At 43.0% G+C, this 26,750-nt stretch overlaps 1 protein-coding gene across 1 annotated transcript in view; it reads left to right on the top strand.

Moving 5' to 3' along the window:
- The window catches only part of LOC126092560 (muscle-specific protein 300 kDa), a 651,560-nt gene that overhangs the window by 570,083 nt on the left and 54,727 nt on the right, over window positions 1–26,750 (top strand). The window contains exon 117 of the mRNA XM_049908233.1: window positions 16,230–16,529. Within this exon, the coding sequence (XP_049764190.1) occupies window positions 16,230–16,529 (300 nt within the window). The remainder of the gene's footprint in view (window positions 1–16,229; window positions 16,530–26,750) is intronic.

Below are 26,750 nucleotides of genomic sequence, written 5' to 3'. Positions count from 1 at the left end.
TCTATTCTCTAATACTTCCATGGCCCTGATAATATCCGCATCCTCTATTTCAATCTATTTTCTATCAGATCTTTTATTTTTCAATAACCCATATAGCAGTTTTTGGTTCCCTTTGCTATCCTCCTGTATTTTCTGTGTGAATATTTCCCATCTATTCTCAATTTCTTCTTTCACAATTCTCTTTGCTTGGAGTTTCTTTTGTTGGTATTCCTTCTCCAGTGTTGTCACCTTGTGTTCATCTTTTGTTAACAGCCCTTGGTTCTGATTTCTTTTTTCAAACTCCATGTTTTTCTTTGGCATATTATGTTTTTCAATTGCATCTTTTACTCTGTTGTTCCACCAACTGGTTTCTTTATCTTTCACTTTACCCTTTGTTTTGCCACATATCTACAAAGCACTGTTAAGTATCGATGTTTTAAATAGGTTCCACTCTTCCTCTACACTACCCCTTTCAGTTTTTGGCAATTTTGTGCTACTAGAATTTGGAAACTTTTCTTATTTTCTTCTTCTTTCAGCTTCCACTCCTTAATTTTTAGCATTCTTTGAATAGCATTCAAACTTTTCATCTTATAATTTAGATCAGCTATTAGTAACCTGTGGTCGCTATCCAAGTGCTCACTTGGTATGACTTTAGTGTCCCTTACTTTTCCTCCAATTAATTTGTCTGTTAATATATAGTCTATAACTGTCTTAGATTTGCCATCCCAGCCATATCTAGCAATCTTATGGCTATCTTGTTTCTTGAAGAATGTATTCTTCACTAAAAGATTATTCCTTATGCACAGATTTAGAATTTCTTCACCGTCAACATTTTGTCTTCCGAATCCAAAAGGGCCCATCACCACTTCATATCCATTTCTATCTGTGCCGATCTGACAAGGGAGCCTCCCCATAGCACCCCCCTCAGATTTAGTTATAAGTTGGCATGGTGGATAGGCCTTGAAAAACGGAACACAAATCAATCGAGAAAACAGGAAGAAGTTTTGTGGAACTATGAAAAAAATAAGCAAAATATACAAACTGAGTAGTCCATATGCAACATAGGCAACATCAAGGACAGTGTGAGCTAAGGAGTGCCATGGTCCCGTGGTTAGCGTGAGTGGCTGCGGAACGAGAGGTCCTTGGTTCAAGTCTTCCCTTGAGTGAAAAGTTTACTTTTTTTATCTTCGCAAAGTTATGATCTGTCCGTTCGTTTATTGACGTCTCTATTCACTGTAATAAGTTTAGTGTCTGTGTTTTGCGACCGCACCGCAAACCCGTGTGATTAGTAGACGAAAGGACGTGCCTCTCCAATGGGAACTGAAAACATTTGATCGCAAGGTCATAGGTCAACCGATTGCTCCAAGGAAAACACGTCTGATATATTCTATACGACACTGGTGACAGCATGTGCGTCACGTGACAGGAATATGTTGTTGACCCACCTAACTTGTACACTTGGCGAATGGGTAAAAAGATTCTTCTACCTTGCTCGATTTAGGTTTTCTTGTGGATGTGATAATTACTCCCAAAAAAGTGATGAAAACATAACGGACGGACAGACAATAATTGTCTGTAAATAAAAAATTAAACTTTTCACTAGAGGGAAGACTTGAACCAAGGACCTCTCGTTCCGCAGCCGCTCACGGTAACCACGGGACCACGGTGCTCCTTAGCTCACACTCTCCTTGATGTTGCCTATCTTGCGCATCGACTGCTCAGTTTGTATATTTTGCTAATTTTTTTCATAGTTCCACACAACTTTTTCCTGTTTTCTCGATTGATCTGTGTTCCGTTTTTCAAGGCCTACCCACAGTGCCAACTTATAACTAAATCTGAGGAGGGGTGCGATGGGGAGGTTCCCTTGTGAGCATTCAGGTCCCCAATTATCATAATGTTATATTCTCTTACCTGGCCTTCCAGTTCTTCAAGGAATTTCGTAATGTATGTATAAATGTAATCAGGAAATACTACAGAATTTAATAAAGTCATTAAAAAATTCGATTTTTCCGCCATTTGTAAGTACCCAGTATCATTATGACACAAACACCACACTTTACGCAGTCATCTACATTTAACAGATATACTTGGTGCACAGCTCTCAACTTCGTTAAGGGAAAGTATGTGAAGGATATACACCCTTTCACTTAGACAGCTGAACGTACTCTTCAGGATCTCTCAACTAACCATGGCATACGGCTTTACTACAGTTTGTACAAAGCGCGTGTCAGTTAATGGCATCTTGTTCTTGAGCAATATTTGCCCTTACCATTCCATCGCCGATTCTTTACATTCTGTCTGGATACCAACAATTCGGAAGGGACTACACTATAAGTGGTCCATATATAATCGAGATGATACTTTATAAAGTGGCGCTGTGACACGAATCGCAATTTAAGTGTATTTTGTTACCAGCAGCGAACGCCCGTCACTCGTTCGTAAAGACTTGGCGTCTTGGTACGGGATTGGATGAGCGGGGCGGGAGGGGAGTTGCTGTAGTCGCCAGATTAGATAAGTTCGGCGGTGACGTCAGAGCCTCCTGGTGGTGAGCTCTGCGCGGCGGGCTGCCAGTGACGCTTGCAGCGCCCGTGCCTGCTGTGGCCCTCTGTGGCTGTAGCACTCTTCGCTAGTTTCTTGTCGCCCGCCTCGCCGGACTGGTCCTGACAGAGGGTACGACAAGCTTTAGCGCGCATGTGCGAAAATAGCTGCGGGGACGTGGTCATCGCGCGGCCTCTAACAAGCCGGGAAGAGCGGATCTTGTGTCCGCGAGTTAGACAGCATTTGCGCAGAACCAACCGGTCGTGCTTACTCAGTAGTATTAATAGCTGCAGTTACTCAACAGTCTTGTCCTAGCTCACAGTTCGCGATGTCTGTATGATACGAAAAGACTGTGCAGTTGTCTTCATTGTCGCGTATCACACCTCTTAGCACTTTTCCAAATGAGACTGTATTTTAATATCCGAGATTCTCTGTCTTAAGTTCAGGTAGAAACGTCACTATCACATAATTTTACAGACTTATGTAAGGTATTTATTTCCCGAAGTTGAAATGTGTTACGATAATCGTGCTGTGACAGAGGAATCCATTTGTCGTCCGAATACTGCCTGGCCACTCATTATTACGTGTAACATGTTCCTATCTGTACCCTCAAGATATTGCTACAGGATGCGTGAAGCACAATCGACATTTTTAAAAATATTCTTCGTCCACACAAACTGTGGACAACTTGAGTTCTGTGGGCACTGAAGTTAGAATTTCATATAGTTTGCACATTTGCAGTAAATGTAGGTCGCACTTGCACTTAGATATCGTTTTATTTCACATTTTTGGCACAGAAATTCGATTGCTGTATGCTCCTTTGTATTTCGTCGATCGCGGGGAAGGTCAGCGTGGCTGAGTTACAACCGAAGTGGCCAGAGTTCGATTCCGGCCGGGTCGGAGATTTTGTGCCGTCGGAGCGTGACTGCTGTGTTATCCTCATCATTTTATCATCGCCACGCAACAGGGAGACACATGCCTGTCATTATTCAGTGTTAATTTTTCGCAGTACTTATATGTAAACAAATAATACCTTTTCAATTTCCTCAGTCGACGGCATTTTTAAAAAAGGAACTTTGCCAGTTATCACGGGTCTATTCGTGTCCAGTACCAAGCCTTTCTCTAATGAGTCGATGTGTTTCGTGTTGTTCCGCGTTCACTCTGCTGCCTTGACCTCATTTTCACCAGTCGTCCCTTCTGCTCCCTTCTGCTCCATTTTGGCTCATGGCTAGAATGGAAATTTCAAATAATGTACTAAATTTACAAAATACAATAATATTATTGCGTCAAACGCTTAAAAGATGTCTCAACCTGGCGCCTAAAACATGATCTTCCGAATTCGTCCCTGTGTTGCTGCGAAGCAGTCGCAAGTTTTCCATTAGGTACGACACTGATTATAGCGACAAAATATTAGGCAACTTCTGCACCACTAGCATAGAGGCTCTTTTAAAAATGATTCATCGTTTTTAATCCGTCAACTGCGACACGGATGTTTCCCATTGTTTTGACTGGCATAAAGTACGTTTTTCCACAGAAATATCGCGGATTTGTTCGTTCTTGCTCAATAGATGAACATTTCTAAGTGTAACTAGATATAACTTGTTTTAAAATTTCAACTGCAAGTCTTATAAGTCTGAGTAGTTTCCAAAATGCCTTCTCTATAGATTACTATGTCGTGTGACTAGGACCTACCGTCGGGTAGACCGTTCGCCGGGTGCAAGTCTTTCGATTTGACGCCACTTCGGCGACTTGCGCGTCGATGGGGATGAAATGATGATGATTAGGACAACACAACACCCAGTCCCTGGGCTGAGAAAATCTCCCACCCAGCCGGGAATCGAACCTGGGCCCTTAGGATTGACATCCTGTTGCGCTGAACACTCAGCTACCGGGGGCGGACTTCTCTATAGATCATCTAGATACAAATTTATTTTACTGAAAGGACGTCTCCAGACAAATGAGGTTGTTATAACTTCGGTGGATATTAAGCACCCTTACGATGTTGAAACAAACACAAATAAAAGGGATTCATAAGATCCCAATAGTTCGTGGCGACGTGAAACTGTTGAAAGCGGTGACTGCAGAGGAAAAGGCAAAGCCGGATACGACGTGTGGGATATCGGAACACTGCCAACTCTGCTGCACATAGTTGCGATCTGTGCTGGTGATATATCAGTCGGAAGGTACACACGAATTACGCGGCTTAGTTGTGAGCAAGCGTTGATGAATAGAAGGTTGTCGGCGTCGTGTGGTTTCGGTTTCTACTACATCGATGGACTGATTCCATTAATGTAATGCAGAGGAAGATGGCTGTATTTTATTGTGTCGTAATCTCGTTAGTACTTTTGTCGTTGCCCTCGTCCTATCCCTTTCCCTCTGCTCCTAGGTATTCATAGTTACTTCCGGTAAATTATTGTTAAGTATGTTTAAACCCGAATTCGGATAGAGATCTGTAAATGCAGGGTAGGTGAAGCTAATTTAAGCAGCCTGCAAAATGGTAAACAATCATTCTAAATCATCAGTAGTTCACATGCGAGTGAAACCTTCTCGTCGAAATTCAGTTAGCTAAAAGATGACGAGTTGAAACGTCAAACCAGAACGAAGCTGCTACTAAATTGATAACCCAGAAAGATTACGCCAATGTATTTTCAAAATCGCGCTAGTCTGTTAGTTCAGCTACTTACGATTTTAAATTTAATCAGTCCCGCATTATAAAGATCTAAATTGCCTTTCGTTCTGAACGTCCCGTTGATTGCAGGAAGTGCCGTAGAACGGCTTCTGTCTGTGGCAGCACTAGGAAAGGACGCATTGGCTCTCGCGAGGTTGGGAGCACCGTCTGTCTGTATTTCTGACCGGGAGCTGTCACCTGTGCTCTCGTAAATGTTGACTTTGCAAGAGCTTCTCGGGGAGTTGCGGAAATTTGAATCTCCTTGCATATAGCAACGGTCAGACGGTTTCATGCGACTTCTTTAACTCGTGTAGTGAACTTAGAAATGAATTTTAGTTTTCCACTAATTGCAGTAAGTGTGGAAGAAGGCCGTGGTGTAATGAGCGTGACGCGCCCATTGATCGATGGCCCGAATTAATTAGAACCGCGCCAGAATGCGGTACCGAGACGGAAATGCGACGGACGAGTCCAAGCCATGGCAAAAATCTGCGCTTCTCTATTGACGCGCCTGGTTCGAGCGTCGTTCGTGAAATTCTTTTGCCTGTAACCATGTGTCGCAGTACCTTACGGGTCTTGGAATATCAGGTGAGAAGTAGAGGATCAAAAGCGAATATTGCAAAAGATGATGGCGCAGTCTTACAATTGGAGCTTCCAGGCCGACAAATCGCGATCTATTTCAGAGCATAATTAGACCTGCCCGTACGCGCACAGCCATCAAGAAGTCCAACTCCCGTCAGCTTTTCCGTATTCGTGCAACACATTCCAACAATTTTACACTCCAACAAAGATTTGCGATAAAGCGCAGAAGAAAATTCCCAAAGCTGAAACTTGACTAGTGCTTTGAGGAAATGCCTCGATTACCAGACTGTGAATATAGCTGTACCATATTGTACTTGTTTAGAGGGCTTCAGCCTAGGTGAAGCTGCTCGCCATTGAAAGAATGTCCCTGAGAAGCAGAAACCGGAAAAGGAAGACAGGGTAAATTTCATACTATCCATAGCTATACAAACATGTATCTAAATGCTAAAAACCTATCTCCGTTTCGGAACGATAATAATACCTTTGATTTTTCAACTTATTTCTTAACACTTCATTAACATATTCTAGGGGGGTAGCGTCTAGTAATCTTACCGTATTCATTTTCTTGCTTATAAAATAACACTTAAACGTGGGGTGTCCGCATTTATTCGTTATCTGTTGTTACATTTTTCACTATACTACTTAAGAATGTTTTAGGAATGCTGCTTACAGTATGTTGTTGTTATAATACTTCATTTCTTTAACATATGTTCTTTACTGGTATTTGCAATACTACATCTTTCAGGAAGTACCTAGAGTGTAATTAATATTCTCTCTCCCTCAGCTTTTTCTTCTATATTCATTTTACCAGTACACTCAATAGAAAGTGCAGTTTGGCAGATTTGTATTAATGTTACTTGAAGAAGCAAAGCAGCAAGTCACGTATTATCTAGCCTTATTAATGTAAAGAAGCTTTCCGGCCTTTCACCAGTCATCAGTTGGCTTAAGACATTTATATCATCAGTTGAACGCTTTTATCGACTGCCTTTTATTGTGTAAGTTTTAGCTCATTTTTTTTCCATTTATATGTACATAGGATACACTTTTAGTTTCACTGATGCAGCACATCTTTCGCCATGTAGTCGGCTTACAAATTTGTGTCGGAAGTTACACTCGAAGCCTTGCTATAAATAAAACTGCATTAAAAGTGGCTGGTTGCTTTTTTTTTTTCTTTATTTTTTTTTTCTCCTCCAAGTAATTCAGTCCCCAACTACGGAGCTCAACCGCCATTAACATGAATGGATTAAATGTGTCATTTATGGTTTGAAATAACCACACAGATAAGTCGGAATGTTTTTTGTAGATTTATTTACAGATGTGTAGTACGTATTTCACTTTTTTCCAACGTGTATAAGTTGGTAGATTGTTTACTATTTGTCGTTCAGTTTACTGTGTTAAAAATTATTTGGTCTCTAGAGGCCATATCTTGCTAATATGTACTCATGATGGAGAGCTGTACGAAAAAGAAAGTGCCAGGAATAAAACACCCTTCTTAACGGCAACAGCTGCACCGGATGGTGAACTATCCGGTGTGGTCTGCCGATAATCCGCTTCCGGCGCATGTCCGCATGTGTCTCCCCGCTACGTCCTGCCTCCCGCTGGATGTGGCTCGCCGGGCTGCGGATACAGACGTTTTAATATACGATTTCCAACGTATTTACGATCGTCATATTAAAAATGATGACTGTCAGATGAGAATGTATTTACGATCATCACGTTAGTAAAACGACTAATTTCAGGTTAGAGGTTTGTCTTGGTAATGTACAAAGCAAGGCAAAGCATGGCCCCATTCTTACACACAGTACAGCGGCTAGCACAGTATGTTTGTAGGGGAAGGTAGGGTAAAGCGGCGACTCTTAGGGAAATGGAATTTTCACCTAACTGTGGTTATTGACAGAAGCTTACCGCTTACATATTTTGAATCAACATAAGATTATGAAGTATCACACCAAATACTTTAAGAGAAAAAGAAAATAATATATAGAAACTAAATACATTTACTTCTTTTTGCCTCATACTGTATCTCTACTTTTTCGTAGAACTTTTCTTTTATGTGTGTTACGTGGATCACTATGTTGTTTTACTGCTACAGGAAAAGACATTCTTCACCGTCACACACGTATTTTCCATCGAAACAGGATCATATGTTTATTGCTGTGATTTCCGAACGTATTGTCAAGACGTGTTGGTGCTCTGGTATTTAAAACTATCAAGCTGACACAGCAGATCGTTTTCTATCAGAATTTTGCACTATGCTACACAGAACAGAAAAGATTTCAATTAATTGAAAATCATCACAGAGGGATAGAATAACGGATGATAGCTTTGTATATAAAATGATTTAGAAGTCACTGTGTAGCATTATGTGCGATATATAAAAGTAGCAAACTACTGTGTGGTAAATATATTATAAATAAACTTCTCGGAAAAGTGTCCACCTGGGCCGCTTTTGTGATGAATAGTGTTTTTTATTTTTTCGCGGTCGGTTGCCATGTCGGCATTAAGGGTCACAGATGAAACTATAACACCGAAAGAAACAACAAAGACCTACATTTTTTAGCCAAAAGATGTTATTTGAACACTGATGCGTGTAAATGAAGTACGAAGAATGATATAAATGTTCCTGTATCAGACGGCAGGAAACCAGAAAATTTGTTACTAGAAATAACGGAAAAAGTTCCCTTACAAACTATCAAACAATTAACATACAAACTATCCAATTTATGCTATATTCCTTACTTGTAGCACCATATGTCTACAGGGGAGACTGGAGTCAGCTGCCTCATATTGGTTTGCGAAAGTAGCTGGACAGTGCGAAGACGTCTGTTTTCGCCATTCCATTTATTCATTGTACCCACCCACAGTAATACTACATTCCAGGCCAAACAACTTATGTGCAGTGGCGAATTCAACACGTCTTGAAGGTCGACGGAAGATGTCACAAATAACCACCACAATGAGAATCTAGTATTGCCTCTACTTGTGTAGTATCAACCCACTAGACCACTTGGACCTGCTTAAAGTTAAATACATTGCTCGCATATATGAATTCTGGAATAATTTTCAGGCTGCATTAATTGAAAAAAAAAAAGAAACTGTTCAGGTAATTTTACTGGGCATCATGAAAATAGAACTGCAGCAATTTTAATATCACACACTTTATTTGCTAACTGAATTTCTGCCATATAGTTCTCTTTTCGTGTAAGCTCATTTCACAATACGAATTACTTAGCTCCTTCAGTTTGCTGCGTTTTCTTATCCAGCGACGAACTTCTTGAACCATACACCCTCATTCTCCTGGATATGTGTCCTGACCAACTCCATTTGATTTTCATTACACTCTTAATTATTACGTCTTCTAGCTCAGTCTATTCCATAATCCATTAGCTTCTTTTCCCGTTTCTCCAAGTGACTCCTTTTGCTCGCCGAGCTTCCACCAGTTTTCGAATTGTTTCCGCATTAAAAGGTCATTCCTCAACGCCGCAAATCAAAAGCTGATAACAAAATTTCCGTGTGGCTCAACTGCTTGGTACAATTCTTCCAGCTGGACGCACTAGGCGTTTTGTGTGTCGCTAACCTACCCAGCAGAAGAGGGGACCTGCAATTTAAGGTGCGATCCGAAACAGGTGTCGTTCCTGGCTAATCTTCACAGCATTTACAGTTGAAGGCTACATTAAAGACAGACTGAAATATTCCTTTATCCGACCGGGATTCGATCCCATTACATTTCGGTTTCCAGGTAATCGCTTTAGTGCTGGACCCCCAAACTCGACAGTCAAAACTGATGGTACGTGCTGGCTTTAAGCTTTCCGTTTGAGACACGTAGGAGGCTTAGGTTTTGAAACACTAAACAGTTTACTTGATTCCTCTTTCAATTCCTAAATTCTCTGTGATGTAGTGTAATGGATGCCGTAGCGTTGGCATAATTATGGTTTTGAATATGGTAAGAAGAGGTTGAATGAAATCTTTGTTTCTCAGGGCTTGTTATTACAATTTTTTATGAAACAGTCAAAAATATTCTCAAAGTCAATAAATTCCAGACGAAATAGTTACTCATATACGTTCTTCAACCGTATAGCACCATTCTCGACTTGCAAATGGTTCATTCTGCTATATAAACTTCCAAAGGCCTCGTATTCATTTGCTTAAGTTTTTTTTGTATGTGATTGGTGCAAATTTTAGTGATACGTTGTACATTGTAGAGGAGGCGGATAAGTCTGTAGTTTTTTTATGCTTTGTATGTCGCTTTTCCTATGAGTAAGTACTGGTACCATATTTTTCCAGTTTTGGGGAATGTTTTTCCTTCTGAGATACTCTGAAGTTGTTTTCCCAACACAGGAACCAGTTAGTACTGACGTTTTTTTCTTGTTGCAAACTGGCATCCAGTTAATGAGATCAAGGAAGCTGACTATATTGTGTAAGCATATTCTGTTGCGAGATAATGTCATAAATTTGCTGTGAAGCGAATGAAACATTGATGCCTGTAGCACGCAGTGCACTATCGATTGTGCGAGCCGACGCTGAAGAGGTTGCTGAGAAAGCAGCTGTTGTGCCCCAGTTCTCGATTTCGGTATTGCTGTGACAGCAGCGCTGTGCTTTCTGTCACTGCGCAGTGAATTGTTTCGAGTGGGTCCTCCACGGGCGCATTAAACTGGCGGAGCGAATGACTGGTCCGTTGTCTTCGTGGCATAGTTTCCCATGAGTGGAATCCTCACCGGCGGGAAGTGGACCATGTTGGCTGCTAGCCCTTGTATGACATTTCTATCGTCATAATGTTACAGAATGAAATACAGCAGTTTACCATTAAAAGTCATTGAGAGGCAGCCATTTCTATTTGTTGCTCGTTGTAAGTTCAAATGGTTCAAATGGCTCTGAGCACTATGGGACTTAACTTCTGAGGTCATCAGTCCCCTAGAACTTAGAACTACTTAAACCTAACAAACCCAAGGACATCACACACATCCATGCCCGAGGCAGGATTCGAACCTACGACCATAGCCGTCGTGCGGTTCCAGACTGTAGCGACTAGAACCGCTCGGCCACACCGCCGGCTCGTTGTAAGTAGTGTTCTGTACTCCCGCGTTATCAAACTGAAACTTACGTATGAATGTTGTCGTTAGCCTGAGCCAATAACATAGGTAGACGATTTATTTGTCCCCTCGCCCCCACTTTCAAGTCGTCAAGCCCGAAATCTTACCGAACATGTGGTTGTTAAGAACATCACAGAAGCTTTACCTTCACACCCACATCATAACCAGGTTGTGGTGTGCACATCGGTTTCCATCTGTACGTGTGGCCTCCTTACTGTAAGGTTGACATACCTCTGCGGCGCATGCGCTCTGTGCCTCTTCGAAGTGTGTTATGAGTTCTGTTGCCTGCTGCTACGTCACTTCCCTCTTACCGTGTTGAATTAGCGACCAGGCGCTGGACGAACAATACAAGGATTGTTTACCTTGTTCTCTCTTTGCAGCCCAAACGAAAGGCAGCATATCTTGTCGTTTTACATAGCAATAAGCGTCAAGTAAGACAGGATAAAAAAACTGGAAAACTTTCAGCGTTAGCTGTTTTCGCCGTAATGAGTGTGATTGTTCAACCGAAGTTTGATTACTGTATACCTTCACGTTATCCAAGTATCTGTCTTTAAACATTCTTCGTACTAACTACAGCCACCTTTCGGTGTATGGTAGAGGGTACTTTGTGTACCACTGTCACTTCTCCCTTTCCTGCCCCAGTCGGGAATGGTTTGCGGGAAGAAAGATTGTTGGTAAGCCTCCGTGTGAGCTCGAATCTCTATTACTTTACTTTCATTGTCTTTTCTCGAGGTATATGTACCGTACGTGGAAGCGCTCTATAGACTGACAGGAACGTACGCCCACAGAACTTCAACAGTAAACCACATCGTGAAGCAGTAGTCGTGCGGTAGCGTTCTCGCTTCCGGCGCCCGGGTTCCCGGGTTCGATTCCCGGCGGGTAGTTCTAAGTTCTAGGGGACTGATGACCATAGATGTTAAGTCCCATAGTGCTCAGAGCCGTGAAGCAGGACGCCTTTTTTTCACGTCTGAGACTGGAGTTGGCAGGGCACCTCCGTGACGCTTTCGTGCTTATCAAATGAACTTGTAACGAAACTCCCTTCTCTTGTGTGGCCTGTTTCCTCTATCAAACCTAGCTGATGCGGAACCCAGACTAATGAGAAATATTAAAGTATTGATCGGATGAGCGTTTTGTAAGCTACCTCCTTTGCGAGTGGACTACACTTTTTGAAAATTCTTCCAATCTGCCTCAGTCTTACCTACGACTAGTTTTATGTGGTCATGCCACTTAAAATCTCTCCTCCTCTCATACTCTTTGATATTTTATGGGCGTGACTGCTTCTGCTGATTGTTCTGCATTTGTTTAGTCATACAGTAATGGGTCTTTTTGCCTATTTGTGGGCGATATATTACATTTGGTTGAGGGCCAGCTTTCAATCAGTGCACCAAGCGTCGATCCTCTGCAGGTCCTTCATTTCGGTGCAGTTTTCTAGCGTTGAAACTTCTCTGCACAGCAACATCATCCGCGAAAATATCAGGTTGCGAGAGGTTGTGTGTTTCCAGTATTTAGTTACTTAATTGTTTCCGACTTTCGCAGAAGTATAAATAGGACGCAGTAATTAACACATTGCACTCGCATTCGGGATGCCGGCCTAGGTGGCCGAGCGGTTCTAGGCGCTACAGCCTGGCACCGCGCGACCGCTATGGTCGCAGGTTCGAATCCTGCCTCGGGCATGGATGTGTGTGATGTCCTTAGGTTAGTTAGGTTTAAGTAGTTCTAAGTTCTAGGGGACTGATGACCACAGCAGTTAAGTCCCATAGTGCTCAGAGCCATTTGAACCATTTTGAATCGCATTCGGGAGAATGACGGTCGAAATTCCCGTCAGGCCATCCAGATTTAGTTTTTCCGTGATTCCTTTAAATTAGTTGAGGCAAGTGACGGGATGTTTCCTTCCGTAATCCGAGCTTCTATTCCATCTCTAATTACATCGTTGCCGACGGGACGTCTCTAATCTTCGTACCACCTTGTATAAAACATTGAGACACAGTATGCGATGACTGTGAACCATCTTATTTGGAATGTGCCTCTGATATTGTAGAACAGCGGAGTACCTGATCTGTACATGCGATATCGACACGTAACAAATGTAAAGTAGAGCAAACTGCTGCAAACACCTAGTTTCAACATAAATGTGATTGCCATGCGAGATGCCCGGAGTCAAGAAAACCATAATAGTAGTAGAAGCATCTGATATTGATCATGTTCTGCCAGCTCACACTGATCGAAAGTGCGCAGTTGTTTAGACTCGTGCGTCTTATTAGGGAGGAATGGTATCCCCATTCGTGTCGGACCATTCCGCTTTACCTTTTCTGTACTTTCTGTAAACTATTTGAGAAGAAAGCCGTAATGTTTCCATAAACGAGACCGATGCCGCTGCCCATCTCCATCCTCGTTCAGTCTGAACTTCTGCTGTATCTCCAATGACCTCAATGTTGTCCTCCTTTCGGGCATTAAAATATAGTAGAGGTATTATTGAAGAGGGGTGACTTATCATCAGTGCATGGAGGGGGGTGGGGGTGGTGGACACAGTAAAAACACAGGAAAGCCGGCCTCTGTGGCCGAGCGGTTCTAGGCGCTTCAGTCTGGAACTTAGCGACCGCTACGGTCGCAGGTTCGAATCCTGCTTCGGGCATGGATGTGTGTGATGTCCTTAGGTTTAACTAGTTCTAAGTTCTAGGGGACTGATGACCTCAGAAGTTAAGTCCCATAGTGCTCAGAGCCGTTTGAACCACTTGAAAAACACAGGAAAACCCCTATAAAGTGCTCTAACGCTGTACAAACGCCATCAGTTGTGTGTACAGGCACCATGCAGAAGATCTTTAGCTGTATCTAATGAATTTAGTAATGGTCCCTCATTACTCTCAGTTTAAGGAACGGTCTGCAATAGGGGTTAATCAACAAGTGTTCGGTTTTACCACCAGATAATCTATTCTGTAAGCAAAAAGTTTTCGTTTCTCGATCCTGAGCTAAGAAAAAGTGAATGTGTTGGATTTGGGCACATCAAAGTGCAGAATGCGTTGCCCTAAGCCGATCATTTTTGTTTTGACGGCTGCGATTCCGTTTCACCAGAAGACCCGTGGCCAGTACGATCGATATGTGTACTCAAGCCAGCGTGGGATTGGGAAGATTGTGTGCCCGTTTCCATTCCAGACCTGGCATCCTCGAACTTACATCTGTTTGGGCTGCTTAAAGGCTTTCTACGGGGAACACACTTTCAAGATGACAAGAGTGTCATTCAGGCAGTGAAAACATGGCTACGCCAACAGGATAAGAGCTTTTACCAGCAGGGAAACATGCTCTTCCACTACTTTGGCGTACGGCCATAGAACGTGATGCAGACTACGTTGAAAATAGGACATGGACAAGACCTGTCGATGTATATTCTCACCAAATTCTTTTAACCATAAATGTGTTCTGAGAAAAAAAAATGTGGGCATTAATTATTGAACGACCCTCGTAGTGTCATTGAGACGGCTGATGTTGGTCGCTAGGACTTCCGCTGTTCGTTTTCCATTGCCCTTGCACATACGATAACAGACGCCTCGTGATGCAAACATAGTAAAGTACATGTTTTCTGTAGCCTAATTGGTAGCAGCTTCTTTATATTCACAAGGCTTTATCTGCGTAATTTATAGAATGTTTTCGGATGTTACGTAAAATGGAGAATCCACAGTATACAGGGTGTTACAAAAAGGTACGGCCAAACTTTCAGGAAACATTCCTCACACACAAATAAGGAAAATATGTTATGTGGACATGTGTCCGGAAACGCTTAATTTCCATGTTAGAGCTCATTTTAGTTTCGTCAGTATGTACTGTACTTCCTCGATTCACCGCCAGTTGACCCAATTGAAGGAAGGTAATGTTGACTTCGGTGCTTGTGTTGACATGCGACTCATTGCTCTAAAGGCACATCAGTACGTAGCATCAACAGGTTAGTGTTCATCACGAACGTGGTTTTGCAGTCAGTGCAATGTTTACAAATGCGGAATTGGCAGATGCCCATTTGATAGATGTATTAGCACGAGGCAATAGCCGTGTTGCGGTACGTTTGTATCGAGACAGATTTCCAGAACGAAGGTGTCCCGACAGGAAGACGTTCGAAACAATTGATCGGCGTCTTAGGGAGCACGGAACATTCCAGTCTGCGACAGGGGAAGAGCTAGAACGACGTGGACACCTGCAATGGACGAGGAAATTCTTCGTGCAGTTGACGATAACCCTAATGTCAGCGTCAGAGAAGTTGCTGCTGTACAAGGTAACGTTGACCACGTCACTGTATGGAGAGTGCTACAGGAGAACCAGTTGTTTCCGTACCATGTACAGCGTGTGCAGGCACTGTCAGCAGCTGATTGGCCTCCACTGTTACACTTCTGCGAATGGTTCATCCAACAATGTGTCAACCCACATTTCAGTGCAAATGTTCTATGTACGGATGAGGCTTAATTCCAATGTGATCAAATTGTAAATTTTCACAATCAACATGTGTGGGCTGACGAGAATCCGCACGCAATTGTGCAATCACGTCAACAACACAGATTTTCTGTGAACGTTTGGACAGGCATTGTTGGTGATGTCTTGATTGGTCCCCACGTTCTTCCACCTACGCTCAATGGAGCACGTTATCATGATTTCATACGGGATACTCTACCTGTGCTGCTAGAACATGTGCCTTTACAAGTACGACACAACATGTGGTTCGTGCACGATGGAGCTCCTGCAAATTTCAGTCGAAGTGTTCGTGCGCTTCTCAACAACAGATTCGGTGACCGATGGATTGGTAGAGGCGGACCAATTTCATGGCCTCCAGGTTCTCCTGACCTCAACCCTCTTGACTTTCATTTATGGGGGCATTTGAAAGCTCTTGTCTACGCAACCCCGATACCAAATGTAGAGACTCTTCGGGCTCGTATTGTGGACGGCCGTGATACAACACGCCATTCTCCAGGGCTGCATCAGCGCATCATGGATTCCATGCGACGGAGGGTGGATGCATGTATCCTCGCTAACGGAGGGCCTTTTTAACATTTCGTGTAACAAAGTGTTTGAAGTCACGCTGGTACGTTCTGTTGCTGTGTGTTTCCATCCCACGATCAATGTGATTTGAAGAGAAGTAATAAAATGAGCTCTAACATGGAAAGTAAGCGTTTCCGGACACATGTCCACATGACATATTTTCTTTCATTGTGTGTGAGGAATGTTTCATGAAAGTTTGGCCGTATCTTTTTGTAACACCCTGTATAGTGAAAAATGTAGGTAACCTGATTTGTACCTACAGGCTTGTAACCGCCATCAAAAAGGAAAGTAAGGTATGTACATGTATTTTAATGGGGCCTGAGAAGTCGGTGGTGAGACATGTCGGTGTGTGTTAACAGGGCCTAAGTGGGTCGTTGGAAGAAAGGGAGCAGCTCCTGACAGAGTTGCACGAGGCGGCAGCAGCGCTGTCCGGCAGCTGCGCGCCAGAGGTGTCTCGGCAGGTGGCTGCGGCCGTGGAAGAGGCGGTGGCCAGCTGGCAGGAGACCCGCCGCTCGCTGGGCGAGCTGTGCTCGCGCTACCGCCACGCCGTCGACCTCTGGCGCCGCTACAGGGACGCCAGCGACGCCGTGCGCGCCTGGGCGGACCAGCAGTTGCTCGAGGCCGCCGACGCGCCACACGTGGACGCCGACGCCGTGCAGGTCTGTGCCATCTTCTGCTAACCCGTGGAGAGATTGCAGGCGCGCCCCACAACGGACTCGTGGTACCTTCTCCCACAGCGGAAGCGTTTTCACAGTGTACGACCACCAACCTATAACGTCTTAACAGCGCGAACCACCACCGAGCCTAGCAGCAGGTGCGATTCTATGCGACAAGGTTGGAGATCTAGGAGGCACGAGTGTCCAACTTACTGTAACATCTTCCGTATAGTTTATCGACTTAAGAGTGCAGTGTAGTCGATCTAACTCGGTACACCGGTCACTTCAGCCTAACTAAATGTACCAGTCACACATTTCCGCGTACTTTTAAACATCCCACTACGTACTACACCTTGCATGCAGAACTCTCGAAAGACTTATTCAGCCCTATGATAAACACAGGATGTCGCGCAGCTTTCACGTACCCTGCCGCTATCCGGAGAGTAAAATGAAATGATTTAAGAAAATTAATTAGAAAGTTATTACATAAGCACGCCCCTGTATTAACTCTTGATACAGGTCTCGGCTGTAGGAAGGATCTTCTAAAACTTCTCATTTGAAGGGACGCAACATTTCTTGCGTTCGTCGGGAAGGTGTAGCACTCCCGTTAGGCTTTCGGTAATTTTTGCTGTCAGCAGCTGCGTCATTATTGTCATAAAATTTCTGTGTCCTGCTAATCAGTATTAATTGAAACTTAAGGTTCTGGATGCTTATTAAATGTTACCACTTAATTGCGAAGATAATTTTATCTTGGCCACATCAATTTAATGGACACCTATTAAAATCATATTTTTACAAAATAACAAAAGAGAATACTGTGTGTGCCGTACTACCATTAGTTAATACATCACTTTTATGAAATGTAATAATTTCTATCATCTCTATTACGTTCATAAACTCGATAACTATTCGAACCGGCTCTATAACCGGGAAATTTAGTGAATTTTCAACTACGCTCAAAAGACTGTAAGATGCAATTATTTCTAGACTGTTCTAGCGAAAGAAGGTTCACAAGTAAATAAATAAAAACGGGAGTTAGCGTTGACGTCCAGCAATTCAGACGGCGTAGCGAAGCGATTTTTCTGCACACTCGCGCATTACCTTCGTTGCCAACCCGAATGAACTCATCAAATAACGCTGTTACCAAAACCATATAATTTTATTTGATCGTGTGTGAGACTTGGAGTACACGGGCTACAAATGCGAAGATCCCAGGTACTATTCCTTGTTTGCCCTATGATGTGGCCATTAATGTGACTCTTTCTCTTGGGAATGCTTTGCGTATGTGAACAAAAATCAAGGTTACGCTGATACGGATTTCACATTATGATATGTACCACAAATAAATAGTTTTTGAGTGCCATGAACCCCAGTTTCTGCGTAACACTTTGGCAGTCCGTCAGGGAATTTTGTCGTATGCAGTCTTCCTGTGAACTTTTATGTTTATTAACTTTTACAGTAAGCAAAATGCTGACGCAAATGCACTTGGGTAGATTGGAAATTGAAAAAGTGAGTAAAATTATTCAAATTTTGGAGTGGGAAGTTTTGCTTGCCCTTTTATTCGCTAATTTCTACGCGCATCACAACACTTAAAATAGTTTCATTACAATGCCATGCTTTATTTATGCTGTAACGTGTGGTTCGCACGTGTGTGTGTGTGTGTGTGTGTGTGTGTGTGTGTGTGATCGTGATCTAAGCCTTTCCACGTGATTTCTTACCGATGTACTTACCAGGAGCCCTTTCATAACAAAAATTCTATGAAAACAGTGTAGTTGAACTTTTATAATAAAGTTGGTTGGAGTGCGTACTCATTGATTGCTTATTAAATGAATGTCTGCTCACTCAGGAGATTTTACGCTCCCCAGCTGCCATCAAAATACGTTTACCATACTTACACTGGCCCGCGTGTCGTATTTACAGCGTTAATATGGAAACGAAGCGATAATGCTGGGAAAAAAAGACTGCAGGCAGTGTCATCCTAGTTGTTCAATGCCAGTGACCTCTTGGCTTCTCAAATGTCATCAACCGTAGAATGAATCAACTCCAGTGTGAGGAAAGCCGTAAACTTACCGGATGAAAGATTTAAAAACGTCTGTACGCCCCTTATAAAGGGACTACTATTTTGAGAGCCTCATGCAGCTTTATTTTATGATTTTAAAGTTCGGCAGAGAAGCCCACAAGTGAACAAGTACAGATTTTGATCTTTCAGAAAATCGTACATGTTCCATTATGTTGTAATTCTTAGACTGTTCAGCACTATTTCTCCCCGTTAAAATGCCTATTTAAAAATTCCATTAATCGAGACAGCGAGTAATTTCTTGCTAATTCTTTTCCTGTGACCATTAGTGAATCTTCTATGGAAGTTTCACTTGAATAGTATTCCACAGATAAAGTGAGGTCGTTTGGCTGAATCGTCGTCTATGCCGTTTGTTTGTAGTATTACGGGTATATTGGTGCAACGGTATGTTGTGTGTGTGTGTGTGTGTGTGTGTGTGTGTGTGTGTGTGTGTGTGAGAGAGAGAGAGAGAGAGAGAGAGAGAGAGAGAGAGAACTTCTTTTAATTTCCAGAGTTTCAGCAGAGGAAGGAAGGAAATGCAGTAAGCGTCTTAGGTAAGTAGCAGCAAAGCGTTGCAGATTGTCTCGCTGAAAGGGATATGTCAAATGTTATACAACAAAGCCAGCTTCCTTCAGCTTTGTAATACGTCCTGTTCCGTCAGGATGTGTTGCGGTTAACCTCCGCTGTACGATAACAGTTGAGAAAGTCTTGACACTGAAATAAAGCACTCATGACACACTTTCTGCGATCTTTTTTTTTGCAAAGGAAGACTTGCACGACATCGAGGAACGTATATGAACGGACTAATCTTCCTATGTAAACAGATGATCTACAAAGATTGTACTATCATATAACTTATGAAGAACGTACTGGGGAAAGGAATCTGCCCCTTCTTTCATCATATCGAGCGACTGGTGCGATGTTACGACACAGGGCCCACATTCGGAAAGACAGCGATTCGTATCCTCGTCTCACCATCAAGACTTACTTTGTACCACGAATTTCTTTCCATCCGTGTCCAATTCGAAATAGCGCTCCGTTTCTAATGGTCTCGTCGTGGACGGGACTTTTAACTGTGATCTTCATATTTTTTGTTTTTCTTCCTCCGATTGTCAGTTAAGGTGGAAAGTTTAGATTGGAAGACGCGTAATTAAGGTTCGTTAACTGCGTTCTCTCTAGGTGAGTGGAGGTAGTAGTGTCTGTGTGTGTGTGTATGTGTGTGTGTGTGTGTGTGTGGTGCCGTCAGTGGGACTTCCCAGGTGGACTCTTGGTTCATTCAATGCACTTGGCATAAAAAAAGCCTGCGATGGAAGCATTTGCCCTCAAATTTTGTTCACCTCGCTCTCTATCAGAACTTTGGTCATTTGTGTGAGTATTCTTTTCGTCATTGTAACTACCATCGTTTCCCAGATATTTTTTTACCGCATTATTGATTTATATTTGTAACGTGGGCAACTGGTCACCCATGATTTTCAAAACTCGTCGCGGAAAAGGATATGGATTACTATATGCAGGTCAGCAACTAAATTCGTATTAGATTGCTGGTCACATCGTAGAAAGTTTCCGGCCTTACTTAATAGGCGACGTGACGTGCACTGCCGATCCACGTGGGTGGCACGTCGCCATGCTTTCCATAGTCGTTGGATATAATGCGAACAAGCGAATCTCATCTAATAACTGCCGCGAGGACACATCCGCAGTAACGTTCTGCAAACACCATGTGTCCTGTTTTAGTATCATATCCGATAGGTAAACGGTAGCTACGATGTTCATCTCTCCGCAACTGTTACAACCGCCATGCACCTAAAATTTCATACTGTATTCAAGCCTGGGTCTCCCTTTGTAATTTTTGCCACCTACAGCCCCCACCATTACCAAAGCCTCATTACTTCTGCCGACTTCAGTTATTTTGTTGATTGAATAGCAAAACTCACCTCCTGCTTTAATCGTCTCGTTTCCTAACTTGTTTTCTTCAGCGTCACCCGTCTAATTCGACTACACTCTATTGCCCTCGTTTTAAAGTCATCAGTGTTAATCTTATAACCTCTTTCGAGACTACCCAATCTGCATAAATGGTGTTTCAAGTACTTTGCCTTCTCTGACCTTATAACTTCACTGAAAAACCTAAAAGTTTTTTATTTTATTTCTCTAGACTTTAATTCCCCTTCCAGATTTCTCCTTAGTTTCCCTAATTGCTTTCTCAGTGTGCATACTGAATTGCATCAGGAATAGTCGGCAACCCTGTCCCAGTCACTCCTCTGTTACTTCCTTCGTTTCATGTCTCTTACTCTTAGTACTCGTCTGGTTTTTTATGTAGTTTTTATATTCAAATACCATGGGTATTCCTCACGCTCTCCCGTCCTCCCTCCTCTCTCTCGCCATTACACTTATCCAGTTAGGAAAAAGAAGATATATATATATATGAAGTGGATATGGTAGATGAGCAGGCCTGTACGAAGGGTGTTAACCGCGTTAATAAAAGCATTGCACCATTTCCGCAGGGACCTAACTTTTCCGAAGTATACATTGTGCTATGTGTAGGTTTTTTATTGTTTTTTTATGTGTGGGCCAACAGTCTTTGAACTTTTCCTAATTATACATTGTGTTGTATGTAGTTTTTTTAATGTTTTTATGTGTAGGCAAACAGTTCTTAAGAGAAATTGTTTAGTAATTAATTAATTTCGCCCACTTTGGCATTATCTAGATATATCACAATAAACATTGTTACTCCAACAGCATGCTACAGTCCGTGCATAAGTGTGGGGTATTGTCTTTGATAATTCCCAAGGAAGTGAAACTAGAGAATTGCTAGATAATGAAATAAACCGTTTATTTCGAAATGAGAGAACGGTCTACGCAGGAAAACGACTTCTTTTAAGCCTTTTATGAGCGTAGGTTTTTGTGAGGTAAGATGATGCGATGTAAATATGTAATATGTGGTGAAGCATAATTTGGCAAGGCAAAATTCAACTGAAATAAAGCTGACAAAAATTTGCGATAGGGTAATCGAGCCATTTGTGACAGGAAACTGAAATAATTAGCACTGGAAGGCGCTGAGAGAAATCTGTTTCTCTGGAGAATGAAATCATAGCAGAGACGCCGGGCATAAAATTAGTTGCAGCGGTGTGACTAAGGGGAGCGCCTGTGTATCTCATTTCGCGGTCGTGTATGGCGGAAATTCCGGAGCAGCAGCATTTGGTTTGAGTCACGAACGCAAATAAGCGGGCGATGTGTGTGGCGCTCGGCCTCCCTCCTTATCTTTGTATGTGTACGCTCCACAGGGCACAGACGAGGCCGTCACGTTCCTACGGCCCTCTCCCGGGCCCTGTCCCTCTTCTTAGACCAACAACAGCAGCCCAGTCTTCGGGAAGGGAGAGGCGAGTGTTAGGGGCCGAGTTAAAGGCGCTTTATTCACAAGGAAAGCGTGCACACAGTGGGTCACCGACTTTGCTCGATAGTGTAGGATATTCTTAAATGTGACAAAAGCTGCCCCAGTAGGACGCAATTCACAAGCGTATTGGAGAAATCGGATTTAAAGTTTTACGAGCATGATGAATACCGTACGAGGACGTGAGACGTGGAGCTGCGGCGTTAAAGCAACCGCTAAGGCGGAAGATTAAGCAGCCCGCGCACGCTCAGTATCAATGACACAATGATAGCCTGTCAGTATGTTGCGCGAAAGTACGAGGCCCCGTATTACCGCCGTCAGACCTGAAGGCTGCATTGTATAGAACAACAGGACGCCAATGGGAAGAGCAGTATCAGTCATCAGTACGTAGTAAAGGGAAATATATTAACAAATACAGCCATACGTTCTTTCGAAGCGAAGAAAACGTCTGTAAGTTCCGTAATTCGCATGAGATTTGATCATAGATTATTCCCAAACCATCTTCACCGAATAGAGGTTCGGGATGATTCTTATTGTGAATATGACGGAGTAACAGTGGGATGTAAACATTTTTTTTTCTCGAATGTAAACTGTATGCGCACCAGAAAATTGGCTTTATACAATAGCAAAGGAGACGTCCTCAACCGTTACCAACTACACGGTACAATGTGGTGAACGACCGTAAATATTTTTAAAACTCTGTAGTCTTTTTCAGAATGTATCGCAAACCGTTAATACTGATCTCATTATTATGCGATAAATGCTGAACGTGTGAGGGGTGCTTTAAAAGCCTGCCCGTACTGCGTACAAATAACTCTTTTTTTAAATGCTGTACCAGACTCCTGTATCGCTACAATGAATCACGTTTCCTTGGAAAGGGATTAAGGTGTTCAGTAGGTACCTGCAAATATAAACCTCGGTCTCTCGACATTGAGTGAGAAGCACATCCTACTAGAACAGCATTAGTTATATCTAAGTCTGGACTACAACAATGCAAAATATAAGCAAAATCGGTGACCTGTTGCCAGTGTCTCCATTCAGGGTTCTTCAGCATGGAACTTGTATCATCGGAGTTGGTTCTAGGGCATTGACAAAGAAATTCATGAAGCGAGGAAATTCTTTGTGGTGATTTCGTTACATCCATTTGCTAGAGATCTTCGGAGAATCGCATACACAGATTCTAGAGGACATTCTATCACATAAGTCCGCAGCTACCAGTTGTCGTGGTTTCGCCTCCAATCAAATTGTCTCTCAACGAGAAATGTTTATAATTTCGTTCCTTACATCCATTTGCTAGAGACCTTTGGAGAATCACATACACAGATTCTAGAGGACGTTCCATCTCGTAGGTCCGCATTTACCAGTTTTCATGGTTTCGCCTACAATCAAGTTGTCTCTCTCTGGTCGGCCGCTGTGACCGAACGTTTCTAGGCGCTTCGGTCCGGAACCGCGCGACCGCCACGGTCGCAGGTTCGAATCCTGCCTTCGGACATGGATGTGTGTGATGTCCTTAGGTTAGTTAGGCTTAAGTAGTTCTAAGTTCTAGGGGACTGATCATCTCAGATGTTAAGTCCCATAGTGCTCAGAGCCATGTGTACCATTTTGTCTCTCTCTAAGCAATGTTTGTAATTCCGTTCGTGAGCAAATTTTCACGAAAAACCCGCTTCTTGTAGAGAGGTCTTGCGCTTAATTTTGACAGCTTCTGATTATGAGATCTTGATACTTCTGAGGCACTGGGAACCTCAATCATGATCATCGAAAAACCGTGTACAAATCGAGGTGACACACTTGTTAGGTCAGCATCTTGAGGAAGCTGGGTTGGATACCCGGTTATTATGTTTTAGGACTCCATAGTTTCCTTAAATCACTTCGGGCGAATGGCAAGATAGTTTCTCCTAGGTCCGATTTGGCCAATAGGGACTGGTGCTCAGTATCTATTAACCTCTTGGACGTTGAACCATAACGCCCTCCCAACTGTTATAGGATTTACAAGTTAAATCCATTAAGAGATTGGACCACGAGGCGAAAATACGATAAGAGTCGGGGCGTGGCAGCGACAGATTCCCTTTAAGGGCCGTGGCGGTCCACAGGCGATCGATGCGGACGGGCTGCGCCCATCTGCACCGTAGCAGCCTCCTCCAGTCGCCGTGCGACCACCGACAGCGTCACGTCGCATCTCTGCTGTCGGGTGATCAGCCTGGTGCTTGGTGCATGGTACATATACTAGCAACATTCGCCTTTAGCTCTCACCGTAGTGTCACGCTTGGACTCCTGTCGATTTCGCAGGCATCTCCTCTTAAATTGCTCAGTCGGCAACACGTCGACGACGCCTGTGAATAGCTAATAGTGCGTGTTCCTTAGCGAATTATCTGTGGCCTCTAACCCTGTGATCTGATCTTTCAGCCTAAGGATGGCTGACTCCCACTCTGCGCGCTATAACTGGTGATTTAAAAACGAATTGCACGCATGACCTTCCTAAAATTCTCTTTTCATCTATATCTTTTAGCGCTGCATCACGACAGCAGCGTCTCCGTATGGAAGCTTCATCCCATTGCATCTCGGACGCTGTCCTACGTTTGTTAATCAGGGAGTAGTCGTGAGAAAGTTCCTCCCAAGAAAATTTCCCGTCAGTCTGTTGGTGACCCAGCCGTTGCCGGTCATCTAGTGATAAGTTGGGTAAATATTGACCTCTGTCTCCGTGATGAGGGTCTCGGTCGGACGGCGACAGTTAGTCTGTTCCCTAACCCAGTTCCGAGTTCGTCTTCTTCGAATGCAGGTAGCCTCTTATTTCGTGTCAACGCGTAGTTGTGGATGGTATTCTGCCAATGCAGCTGTTAGTTCATCTGACGTAACCGGATAGCGGCTGCATCCACGTTGAACATCGTGTATCGATCAGCAGCCCACGAGTGTCCCACAAACTGGCCCAGCGTATCAGTAAGTCGACCGACGTAGTCATGTAATTATGTGTAGATTTTTATTCGCAGGCAAAGCAGCGTATTTCATCTCTATATTGCAGAAACTTCATGGCTTGACAGTTGTGCTCCATATTGTAGATGCCATTTGATACCTGCCTTATAAACCCAACTTTTCGTGAATTACATTTGCATGGATGCAACTTTTCGGTAGAGCGAGCCCGTTTTTCTAAGACATTGGTGATATTTGTATCTTTGCGTTGGCTCCAGTTTTTCTGTTGTGATGTCACTGAAGCGTGTTTCTTCATTGCATTACAGTACCTTGCAGGTTACAAGTTTTGTACATGGGATTTAAATTCTTATTCATGCCGCGATGTTACTGTGTGTTAGTTCATCATTGTCAGTTTTTAAATTTATAACGGTTTTTACCTTCTTATATTTACTCACAAGCTAGTGACGCTTTAAACCTCACTAGATCTTGAATATTTGAATTTGACCCGTTTGTTGTAAATCAGAGAAGAATTGTTGCTGTGTCGGAAATTTGATTCCTTGATGGAACAATCTAGTTTCTTGATGCCCGAAAGTAACCTAACTACCGCCAGCATATATTTCGCCATCATACAAGCGTTAAAACATTGACTGGAACCTACATGCACGTTTCTTTCTTCCTCATTTATCGTTATGAGCATTCCTCCTGTTCCATATGCAAAGTAGTTACTTGTGAAGTGCGCATTTAAAATGTGTTCTTGCGACGTCGTGCAGCGGACTCACTTAGATTTCTAAGGATGACAGCCTTTCGCTTTATTTCCTGTCGTCGAAGTCTGCAGTAGCACGCATGTGTCTTTTGTGGCAGTATGTTACAGCGATAGTTTTTTACTTCCTTTTATTTTAGTTATGTGGGTGATGTAACGATTGTTCTGTTGTATTAAAAAGCGGTAGCATGTCGACAGATTTAAAATTTTGTGTTAGGTATGATTTAGTTGCGTGACCAGTTATTCTATGTGTATATTCCACATCACGCTATTGCATTACCAATAGACTTCGAATCTAATTTTGACAATATTTTAAATGAACGCACCGTGTTTGTGCAATTTCAAGTTTATCCTACAATAAACACGAGAACAATTTTCCATTGCCCCGTTGTCCGTTAGCTGTACCTAAGCTAAAAACAATTTGTTATTTTAATAATTGTTCCTAATCATTATGCTACAAATAAAGTAGGTATTTTTACTTACCCGTAATTTGTGTCCGCTACTCGTGGTCTCGCGGTAGCGTTCTCGCCTACCGAGCACGGGGTCCCGGGTTCGATTCCCGGCGCGGTCAGGGATTTTTACTGACTCGAGATGACTGGGTGTTGTGTCGTCTTCATCATCATCATTCATTCTCATCACGGTCGGAGGAAGGCAATGGCAAACCACCTCCACTAGGACCTTGCCTAGTAAAGCGGTGCGGGTCTTTCGCATCGTTCCCCTACGCTCTGTAAAGAAGCATGGGACTTCATTTCCATTTCCAAGTTGTGTGACAGTGTACAATAGAGTTAGTGAAAAGCTGAAATATGTGTAACGATTTCTACAAAGATGGATCACAGCTATTTGTTCTCGTGTACGGACACAATGCCTGGACAGTTTCCTTGTAAGCGTCACGCCATTTCCTTCTTCCATGCTTATTTTGCAACTGAGTTCGTGCTGCGTCTGTAATGGCCTTGTCATCGACGGGATGTTGTCAGTTTAGCCCTCCTACCGCTCATTTATGAATCAAGATGACTGCTTGACACAGTGACATTATTTTCCGTTCGTAGTTTTGATCTTTCAAAAGGGTCTGTAGCCTCGTGGTTCTGATCTGTAAGGAAACATCATCATCATCATCAT

This window comes from Schistocerca cancellata, chromosome 7 (genome assembly GCF_023864275.1).
Source record: "Schistocerca cancellata isolate TAMUIC-IGC-003103 chromosome 7, iqSchCanc2.1, whole genome shotgun sequence".
NCBI lineage: Eukaryota > Metazoa > Arthropoda > Insecta > Orthoptera > Acrididae > Schistocerca > Schistocerca cancellata.
Note: the sequence above shows the minus strand (reverse complement) of the source record. Positions and strands in the feature narration are given on the sequence as shown.